Source organism: Zea mays, chromosome 1, assembly GCF_902167145.1.
Source record: "Zea mays cultivar B73 chromosome 1, Zm-B73-REFERENCE-NAM-5.0, whole genome shotgun sequence".
NCBI classification, from domain to species: Eukaryota; Viridiplantae; Streptophyta; class Magnoliopsida; order Poales; family Poaceae; genus Zea; species Zea mays.
In genome coordinates this window covers 99,491,853-99,503,370 of record NC_050096.1, presented here as the reverse complement: position 1 = coordinate 99,503,370, position 11,518 = coordinate 99,491,853, and the positions used below count along the sequence as shown (strand labels likewise).

The window sequence follows — 11,518 nt, the reverse complement described above, 5'->3', positions numbered from 1 at the left end:
TAGTATAATATAATTTAGAAGCTTAAATGATACAACTTCTTTGAGTTTTTTATGATTTAATTTTAGGAAAAAAATGTTTTATTTTTTTTCGAAAATATGTTTACAACTTCTTTTATAAAGTCTAATTGGCTTTCCTGAACTATCCTGAAAGCCTAATTTACCTCACGACGCGACGCTACGACGTGGTGTGTGCCATGTCAGTCAACACTATTAGGAAGGTAAATTGGACAGTTTCATCATCGTTTAAGGAGCACAGACATTTGGTTTTTGAACGGAAGGAGATAGGTCGGACATTCGGACTACCACAGTACAGTAGTTGACTGTTCTGGGGCACTTTTTCATATTTTCCCTAGAACAACGCATGCAAATACACATACATATATACAGCCAAGTTTTCACCAACTTTTACTAGACACCAGGCGTCGACAGAATATACTAGACACCAGGCCAAAGCAAGCAGAGACAGGGATTCCTCCGGCCGACTCTCCGCTGCTCCCAGCGCAAAACATTCGCAAGCTGGTGCGGTGCGGAGACTGAGAGAAAAAGGGAGCGCGCACCCGCGTTTGACATGAACATGATTATCACTTGCTGACGATGGCTGCTCGCCGCCCTCACCTCCTTTCGCCGTCAGATTCGTGGAACGACGGCGACCTGTTTCCCCCATGGCCCATGCTATATATTCTCCCGTCCCCTTTCTGTCCTGAATAATACTAGTAGCGCTTTCCTGGCTCTGAATTGCGTGCCGTCGTCCAGGTTCCTGGGGAATGTTCGTGTCCACCGTTTCGTTTCCCTGAGGTGAATGGTCACGTAACTGGTCTGCTAGCTGCTTGGTTCGTCCTTGGCTGCTAAGCCATCCCTTGCTTTCCGCGCGCCATCTTCTCATCTCATGAAGCTATTTCAGCTGGCTGCCACCACACCACCTTCAACGTTATACTGTGCCTACTTCCCTACCTTGCTTGGAGTAGCTTCTTCTTCTTCTGCTGCTGATGATGATGAACAGAAACCCCAATCGTGATCGCAGCACTGCACGCAACATGTAATTGCCGGGGTACAATACAATAATGGCATTGAATTGAGAATGGTTAACAAGGGGCTACAAAGCAGTGCAATATTTTGCGTTGTCGTACACATCACAGTACAGTACTGGTCAAGCACGCAAGTAGTAGTAGTACTAAGTAGTATTAGAAAGTGACACGGCCGTACACAGCACACCGACCGAGTGCTACAGAGAAGACTGTAATAAAAAAGACGCCATCACCCTCTGTAGCAATAGTTCCCAATATGTGCTGTGCTGTGCTCTGTTCTGTTATTAAAAGGATTCAGAAGACGATCCTGTTGTCCTCCGAGAAGAAGAAGGCGGCCAGGTCGTCGATGCCGTCGCTCGCCTGCCGGCACAGCATGGTCGTCGGGCTCGCGGCCGCCGCGTTCCACGTGTCGACACCTGCACACGTTCAGACAGCAGGCCGCCGTCACTCACATGGATGGATCATGGATGCCTGCATAGGAGGGAGGAGTCAGGAGTGTACCTACCTACGCTCGGGAACGTGCCTGTGCAGGGGAACAAGGCGTCCCATTTCAGCTCCTGCTCCGACTCCGAGACGCCGCCCATGTCTCCGCCGAACCAGTCCGCCGCCGCGGCGGGGAGGCCTTCGCTGACGAAAAACGTGTCGTCCTCGTGGGGAGACGGCAGGAGCAGGGGCGGCGGAGGCAGCGCGAGGGAGGGAAGGGCCGCGCTCGCGTCGTGCGCCAGCTGGAACGCGTTGCCGGGTTCAGGAGCCATGGCGCACGTTACAGCTCCCGCCGCGTCCAGCGTGGGACGAGTGGGGCTGGAGTTGGCGGGCGTGAACGGCGACGGCGACGACGACGCGCTTAGCTGCTCGCCGCTGGAGACCTCGCTCATCATGTGCCCTCTCGCGCTGCCGGCCGCTTTGGCCCTGCTCGCAGGCGGCGGCAGCAGCAGCCCGGCCTCGTGCCGCTTGATCACGCGGCACAGCGCGTAGGCGCCCTGCACACACGTACGTACGTGAGCAGCCGGCGGTCAGTTTAGCTAATTAGCTGAGCGATGAGCAGAAGAGAAGAGAATAGAATGATGGGACGAGTTGAAGGGGACGCAGCGCGTACGATGAAGTTGCACGCGCCGTGGACGAGGTCCTGGCAGAGGCGGTACTCGTGCATGACCCAGTCGGTGCGCTCGCCGCCTGGCGCGCGGCCGCGGTAGAAGACGAGCGTCTTGCGGAGGCCGTAGACGCCGCCGTCGCACGCCACGCGCCGGTCCTTGCCCGTCGCCTTCCAGTAGCCCGTCGCCGTGGCGCGGTTGGTGCGCGACCCGTTGGGGTACTTGCGATCGCGGGGGCAGAAGAAGAACCACTCCAGGTCGCGCTTCGGCAGGAACGACTTGTCTGCAACAATTAATTAACCAGTTACGTACGGAAATAATACAGTGATTCTCTGTTCTGAGCACCATGTTTCTTTTTTGTTGTTGTTGTTGAAAAGCCTATATATGCTGTTATCTGCGACCGGCCTAGCCTAGCTAGCTAGGGAGAAAAAGGGGAGAGAGCGAGATGCCCGGGCCGGGAGAGAAGAACGACAGGATATATAGGGTATACAGCTAGTAGCAAGTACACACACACCTGGTAGTTCCCATGGCTCGGACTTGTAGAGGTCGACGACGGGGATGACCTCGAGCTCGATCTTGAGGTTGTCCACCTTCCTCTTGAGGTAGTAGCTCACCAGCTCGTCGTCGGTGGGGTGGAAGCGGAACCCGGGCGGCAGGGTCATGGTGCCCATGGCCGGCAGCGGCAGGGGGAAGCAAATAAATGCTGCCGATCCAACACTACTACTACACTAGTAACCGAGAGATCGAATGTAAATGTCAACTCTGCCAAGCAAATATTTCAGGCAGCAGATGCGTATGTGTAGGCTGTGTGCTAGCTAGAGCGGCGGTTAGTAGATAGATCAGTGCGCGGCTGGCAATGGAAGAGGAGGAGGTTGAGGAGGGGATATCTGTTGAAGACGTGGAAGATCCAGAAATAGAAGCTCTTCCTAAGCAGCGCGCGGGGGATGACTATGACGACGACGAAGAAGAAGCCGATGGAGTCCAAGACCATTATCAGAGGGTCAGAGCCGCCTATAGCTAGCTAGATTAGTAAGTTACCAGCCAGCCAGCCAGCAAGATTATTAAGGTCTGGCGGGCCTCAAGAACAAACAATTGTTGAGGTCCAGCCGTCGAGGGAGAGAGGCTGCTTCAATAAGTTGCCTTGCCGATCAGGAACGGAGAGAGAGAGAGCAGCGGCAGGAGGGAGGAGGAGGAGAGGGTGTGAGAAGCCGCGGGGCGATGCCGTTTATATAGACACGGACGCGGACAGGGGAAACGGACACGGAAACTACAAACTACTAGTCTAAACTGGGAACTAGGGAAAGCGAGGGCGAGGTCGGCGGTCGTCCGCGCGAAGCAATTCCAAAGCCTACCTCTCGCGCCACCACCACCAGTCCACCACCACCCAGCCGCCGCGTGAAACCTTGTCACTGGACACACACACACGCAGCTCGCCAAAACCGCTGGCCGCCTTGCGATGACTGGCTGCTAACCAAAAGAGCGCGCAACGCGTGTCAAGCCCCTCTCGTGTGGTACGGTGCGTGCGTGCGCTCAGCTCAGTCCATTCGTCAGTGGGTACAGGTACATGCTAGCCACATGGTCGTCCGTGTTTCGTTCAGGTAGTCGTGCTTGCGAATCGACAGCTAGCTAAGGAGGGCTGGAGGAGCCCACACAAAGCAAAGCAAAGCAAAGCATGCGTGTTGTCTGTCCTGCACCTGCACCTGCACGTAGTTTCCATCTACGTACTGTGTCTGATCCTACTAATCTAGTAGAGGCGGCCGTTTATACCGTTCCGGGATCGGCTTCAGATCGGGGGCCCTTCTCCGCTTTTGCTGCGCGCGCGCGCGCGCTCTCCGGATTGTTGTGCCGCCTGGCCCAAAAGCGCGAATTTGTCTGTTCATATAAACTTTTTTGGTTTGTCCATATCATCCATGAGGTAGATGCTAGCTAGTAGTAGATCCGTGCTTAGCCCGTCGTTGCTGGATTTGGAGATGAGCCCGAGGATGGGATGAGTTTTCTTCACCGCCCAGTTTTTTTTAATTCTTATTACTCTCGCCTGTTTTCTCTTGGTTTTTACAGCTCATGTTCAGACAGGTGGCTGATCGACTTAACTTATTCCAGACGGGTCATGGCACGTTTTTGTATTTTAACTTATTTCCTTTTTATTTTAGCTTTTTTTTCAACAAAAAGAGTTACGTCTGCTGCCACGCCAGCCCACCTGTGCCTGCGGTGACCGGTGCTATAGGTCATGACGCCGATAAGTGTTATCTCGGCGCTATGATCTATGACGCTAAAAAAAATCATAAAACAACATTAAGTACTCTATAGGTCTAAACGTGAAAATTGTTCGGAAAAATAACTAAAATACAACAAAAAAATCTGGTCGCACCGTATCTTACTAACTACTCCCTCCAATCTTCAAATACTTGATGTTTAAGGGTTTTTTACTTTGAATGCAAAAAACTTGATGTTGAAGCATTTAGAGCTCATTTTGGACTAGTATATCCCTCAGACAGTTCGTTTTTCCATGCACAGTACGTACATGCATACATACATTAATTACCAGAAAAAGGCAAAAAGAGGAACCATGAGATTCACGCGAGCTGGCATTTCAATGCCTGCACCAACGCTGCAACCAACTAGGCAACCATCATTTTTAAGCAATCTAAATCTATTTATTAGGGATGTTGGATTAATGTGGACTTAACCCAAATTAATAGTTAATAATAGCCAATCCTAATAGTCTACTTTAATAAAATGGTGTACTAATAATTTAGTATTATATTGGAAGTTAAAGGGACAAATCAATCAACTTAAATATATGGACCATTGGTGTATCTATTAAGAAGTTAAAAAAAGGATGAAGTACTACAACACGCGTGCGGGCGCCGCCGTCGCCGTCGACCCGGCCGTGCCTGTGGTTCGTGGTAGATCGGACATTGGTCCGAATATTCCTTCCTAACTCTGAAAGGGAAATGTGCCCTTGAGCCATTTCTATAAATGTTTTGGTGATTAAATGTCCAACACATATTGTTTTGGTTGATATAAGCTAAGTGTCAAAGAAGATGAAAATAAAAAAGCAAGGTATGATTCTAACCTTAGTAAATTGTTTATGTTACTAACATTATTATACTAAGTGCTAGGAACCTTGTCAAAATAAGAGACATCGGATTGGAGAAGTTTGGCTAAGACCAGCTAGACTTGCACCAGAGTGAGGTGCACCGGACTGTTCGGTGTGGCACCGGAGAGGCTGGTGCCCCGGCAAATAAGCCGCTCTCGGGAAAAACTCAACGCGCCGCGACTATAATTCTTGTTTATGGTACTAACATTATTATACTAAGTGCTAGGAACCTTGTCAAAATAAGAGAAATCGGATTGGAGACGTTTGGCTAAGACCAGCTATACTTGCACCAAACTGAGGTGCACCGGACTGTTCGGTGTGGCACCGGAGAGGCTGCTGCCCCGGCAAATAAGCTGCTCTCGGGAAAAACTCAACGTGTCGCGACTATAATTCTTGTTTATGGTACTAACATTATTAAACTAAGTGCTAGGAACCTTGTCAAAATAAGAGAAATCAGATTGGAGAAGTTTGGCTAAGACCAGCTAGACTTGCACCAGACTGAGGTGCACCGGACTGTTCGGTGTGGCACCGGAGAGGCTGGTGCCCTGGCAAATAAGCCGCTCTCGGGAAAAACTCAACGCGCCGCGACTATAATTCTTGTTTACGGTACTAACATTATTATACTAAATGCTAGGAACCTTGTCAAAATAAGAGAAATCAGATTGGAGAAGTTTGGCTAAGACCAGCTAGACTTGCACCAAACTGAGGTGCACCGGACTGTTCGGTGTGGCACCGGAGAGGCTGGTGCCCCGGCAAATAAGCAGCTCTCGGGAAAAACTCAACGTGCCGCGACTATAATTCTTGTTTATGGTACTAACATTATTATACTAAGTGCTATGAACCTTGTCAAAATAAGAGAAATCGGATTGGAGAAGTTTGGCTAAGACCAGCTAGACTTGCACTAGACTGAGGTGCACCGGACTGTTCGGTGTGGCACCGGAGAGGCTGGTGCCCCGGCAAATAAGCCGCTCTCGGGAAAAACTCAATGCGCCGCGACTATAATTCTTGTTTATGGTACTAACATTATTATACTAAGTGCTAGGAACCTTGTCAAAATAAGAGAAATCGGATTGAAGAAGTTTGGCTAAGACCAGCTAGACTTGCACCAGACTGAGGTGCACCGGACTGTTCGGTGTGGCACCAGAGAGGCTGGTGCCCCGGCAAATAAGCCGCTCTCGGGAAAAACTCAACGCGCCGCGACTATAATTCTTGTTTATGGTACTAACATTATTATACTAAGTGCTAGGAACCTTGTCAAAATAAGAGAAATCGGATTGGAGAAGTTTGGCTAAGACCAGCTAGACTTGTACCAGACCGAGGTGCACCAGACTGTTCGGTGTGGCACCGGAGAGGCTGGTGCCCCGGCAAATAAGCCGCTCTCGGGAAAAACTCAACGAGCCGCGACTATAATTCATGTTTATGGTACTAACATTATTATACTAAGTGTTAGGAACCTTGTCAAAATAAGAGAAATCGGATTGGAGAAGTTTGGCTAAGAACAGCTAGACTTGCACCAGACTGAGGTGCACCGGACTGTTCGGTGTGGCACCGGAGAGGCTGGTGCCCCGGCAAATAAGCCGCTCTCGGGAAAAACTCAACGCGCCGCGACTATAATTCTTGTTTATGGTACTAACATTATTATACTAAGTGCTAGGAACCTTGTCAAAATAAGAGAAATCAGATTGGAGAAGTTTGGCTAAGACCAGCTAGACTTGCACCAAACTGAGGTGCACCGGATTGTTCGGTGTGGCACCGAAGAGGCTGGTGCCCCGGCAAATAAGCCGCTCTCGGGAAAAACTCAACGTGCCGCGACTATAATTCTTGTTTATGGTACTAACATTATTATACTAAGTGCTAGGAACCTTGTCAAAATAAGAGAAATCGGATTGGAGAAGTTTGGCTAAGACCAGCTAGACTTGCACCAGACTGAGGTGCACCGGACTGTTCGGTGTGGCACCGGAGAGGCTGGTGCCCCGACAAATAAGCCGCTCTCGGGAAAAACTCAACGCGCCGCGACTATAATTCTTGTTTATGGTACTAACATTATTATACTAAGTGTTAGGAACCTTGTCAAAATAATAGAAATCAGATAGGAGAAGTTTGGCTAAGACCAGCTAGACTTGCACCAGACTGAGGTGCACCGGACTGTTCGGTGTGGCACCGGAGAGGCTGGTGCCCCGGCAAATAAGCCGCTCTCAGGAAAAACTCAACGCGCCGCGACTATAATTCTTGTTTATGGTACTAACATTATTATACTAAGTGCTAGGAACCTTGTCAAAATAAGAGAAATCGGATTGGAGAAGTTTGGCTAAGACCAGCTAGACTTGCACCAAACTGAGGTGCACCGGACTGTTCGGTGTGGCACCGGAGAGGCTGCTACCCCGGCAAATAAGCCGCTCTCGGGAAAAACTCAACGTGTCGCGACTATAATTCTTGTTTATGGTACTAACATTATTAAACTAAGTGCTAGGAACCTTGTCAAAATAAGAGAAATCGGATTGGAGAAGTTTGGCTAAGACCAGCTAGACTTGCACCAGACTGAGGTGCACCGGACTGTTCGGTGTGGCACCGGAGAGGCTGGTGCCCTGGCAAATAAGCCGCTCTCGGGAAAAACTCAACGCGCCGCGACTATAATTCTTGTTTATGGTACTAACATTATTATACTAAATGCTAGGAACCTTGTCAAAATAAGAGAAATCGGATTGGAGAAGTTTGGCTAAGACCAGCTAGACTTGCACCAAACTGAGGTGCACCGGACTGTTCGGTGTGGCACCGGAGAGGCTGGTGCCCCGGCAAATAAGCCGCTCTCGGGAAAAACTCAACGTGCCGCGACTATAATTCTTGTTTATGGTACTAACATTATTATACTAAGTGCTATGAACCTTGTCAAAATAAGAGAAATCGGATTGGAGAAGTTTGGCTAAGACCAGCTAGACTTGCACTAGACTGAGGTGCACCGGACTGTTCGGTGTGGCACCGGAGAGGCTGGTGCCCCGGCAAATAAGCCGCTCTCGGGAAAAATTCAATGCGCCGCGACTATAATTCTTGTTTATGGTACTAACATTATTATACTAAGTGCTAGGAACCTTGTCAAAATAAGAGAAATCGGATTGAAGAAGTTTGGCTAAGACCAGCTAGACTTGCACCAGACTGAGGTGCACCGGACTGTTCGGTGTGGCACCAGAGAGGCTGGTGCCCCGGCAAATAAGCCGCTCTCGGGAAAAACTCAACGCGCCGCGACTATAATTCTTGTTTATGGTACTAACATTATTATACTAAGTGCTAGGAACCTTGTCAAAATAAGAGAAATCGGATTGGAGAAGTTTGGCTAAGACCAGCTAGACTTGCACCAGACTGAGGTGCACCAGACTGTTCGGTGTGGCACCGGAGAGGCTGGTGCCCCGGCAAATAAGCCGCTCTCGGGAAAAACTCAACGCGCCGCGACTATAATTCTTGTTTATGGTACTAACATTATTATACTAAGTGTTAGGAACCTTGTCAAAATAAGAGAAATCGGATTGGAGAAGTTTGGCTAAGACCAGCTAGACTTGCACCAGACTGAGGTGCACCGGACTGTTCGGTGTGGCACCGGAGAGGCTGGTGCCCCGACAAATAAGCCGCTCTCGGGAAAAACTCAACGCGCCGCGACTATAATTCTTGTTTATGGTACTAACATTATTATACTAAGTGCTAGGAACCTTGTCAAAATAAGAGAAATCAGATTGGAGAAGTTTGGCTAAGACCAGCTAGACTTGCACCAAACTGAGGTGCACTGGATGATTCGGTGTGGCACCGAAGAGGCTGGTGCCCCGGCAAATAAGCCGCTCTCGGGAAAAACTCAACGTGCCGCGACTATAATTCTTGTTTATGGTACTAACATTATTATACTAAGATCTAGGAACCTTGTCAAAATAAGAGAAATCGGATTGGAGAAGTTTGGCTAAGACCAGCTAGACTTGCACCAGACTGAGGTGCACAGGACTGTTCGGTGTGGCACCGGAGAGGCTGGTGCCCCGGCAAATAAGCCGCTCTCGGGAAAAACTCAACGCGCCGCGACTATAATTCTTGTTTATGGTACTAACATTATTATACTAAGTGTTAGGAACCTTGTCAAAATAAGAGAAATCGGATTGGAGAAGTTTGGCTAAGACCAGCTAGACTTGCACCAGACTGAGGTGCACCGGACTGTTCGGTGTGGCACCGGAGAGGCTGGTGCCCCGGCAAATAAGCCGCTCTCGGGAAAAACTCAACGCGCCGCGACTATAATTCTTGTTTATGGTACTAACATTATTATACTAAGTGCTAGGAACCTTGTCAAAATAAGAGAAATCGGATTGAAGAAGTTTGGCTAAGACCAGCTAGACTTGCACCAGACTGAGGTGCACCGGACTGTTCGGTGTGGCACCAGAGAGGCTGGTGCCCCGGCAAATAAGCCGCTCTCGGGAAAAACTCAACGTGCCGCGACTATAATTCTTGTTTATGGTACTAACATTATTATACTAAGTGCTAGGAACCTTGTCAAAATAAGAGAAATCGGATTGGAGAAGTTTGGCTAAGACCAGCTAGACTGGCACCAGACTGAGGTGCACCGGACTGTTCGGTGTGGCACCGGAGAGGGTGGTGCACCGACAAATAAGCAGCTCTCGGGAAAAACTCAACGCGCCGCGACTATAATTCTTGTTTATGGTACTAACATTATTATACTAAGTGCTAGGAACCTTGTCAAAATAAGAGAAATCGGATTGGAGAAGTTTGGCTAAGACCAGCTAAACTTGCACCAGACTGAGGTGCACCGGACTGTTCGGTGTGGCACCGGAGAGGCTGGTGCCCCGACAAATAAGCCGCTCTCGAGAAAAATTCAACGCGCCGCGACTATAATTCTTGTTTATGGTACTAACATTATTATACTAAGTGCTAGGAACCTTGTCAAAATAAGAGAAATCGGATTGGAGAAGTTTGGCTAAGACCAGCTAGACTTGCACCAGACTGAGGTGCACCAGACTGTTCGGTGTGGCACCGGAGAGGCTGGTGCCCCGGCAAATAAGCCGCTCTCGGGAAAAACTCAATGCGCAGCGACTATAATTCTTGTTTATGGTACTAACATTATTATACTAAGTGCTAGGAACCTTGTCAAAATAAGAGAAATCGGATTGGAGAAGTTTGGCTAAGACCAGCTAGACTTGCACCAAACTGAGGTGCACCGGACTGTTCGGTGTGGCACCGGAGAGGCTGGTGCCCCGGCAAATAAGCCGCGCTCGGGAAAAACTCAGCGCGTCGTGACTATAATTCTTGTTTATGGTACTAACTATATTATACTAAGTGCTAGGAACCTTGTCAAAATAAGAGAAATCGGATTGGAGAAGTTTGGATAAGACAGCTAGACTTGCACCAGACTGAGGTGCACCGGACTGTTCGGTGTGGCACCGGAGAGGCTGGTGCCCCGGCAAATAAGCCGCTCTCAGAAAAAACTCAATGCGCCGCGACTATAATTCTTGTTTATGGTACTAACATTATTATACTAAGTGCTAGGAACCTTGTCAAAATAAGAGAAATCGGATTGGAGAAGTTTGGCTAAGACCAGCTAGACTTGCACCAGACTGAGGTGCACCGGACTGTTCGGTGTGGCACCGGAGAGGCTGGTGCCCCGGCAAATAAGCCGCTCTCGGGAAAAACTCAACGTGTCGCGACTATAATTCTTGTTTATGGTACTAACATTATTATACTAAGTGCTAGGAACCTTGTCAAAATAAGAGAAATCGGATTGGAGAAGTTTGGCTAAGACCAGCTAGACTTGCACTAGACTGAGGTGCACCGGACTGTTCGGTGTGGCACCGGAGAGGCTGGTGCCCCAGCAAATAAGCCGCTCTCGGGAAAAACTCAATGCGCCGCGACTATAATTCTTGTTTATGGTACTAACATTATTATACTAAGTGCTAGGAACCTTGTCAAAATAAGAGAAATCGGATTGGAGAAGTTTGGCTAAGACCAGCTAGACTTGCACCAGACTGAGGTGCACCGGACTGTTCGGTGTGGCACCGGAGAGGCTGGTGCCCCGGCAAATAAGCCGCTCTCGGGAAAAACTCAACGCGCCGCGACTATAATTCTTGTTTATGGTACTAACATTATTATACTAAGTGTTAGGAATCTTGTCAAAATAAGAGAAATCGGATTGGAGAAGTTTGGCTAAGACCAGCTAGACTTGCACCAGACTGAGGTGCACCGGACTGTTCGGTGTGGCACCGGAGAGGCTGGTGCCCCGGCAAATAAGCCGCTCTCGGGAAAAACTCAACGCGCCGCGACTA

General features: G+C 49.1%; 1 protein-coding gene across 1 annotated transcript; it reads right to left on the bottom strand.

The window, feature by feature from the left end:
• Positions 1-380: 380 nt before the first annotated feature.
• Positions 381-3,328, bottom strand: LOC103637691 (NAC domain-containing protein 86). Its single transcript, XM_008660334.4, is given in 5 exon segments — positions 381-1,441; positions 1,531-1,624; positions 1,627-2,005; positions 2,122-2,399; positions 2,631-3,328. Coding segments are annotated over 5 exon segments (1,095 nt in total). The 5' UTR covers positions 2,788-3,328; the 3' UTR covers positions 381-1,254.
• Positions 3,329-11,518: the final 8,190 nt, after the last annotated feature.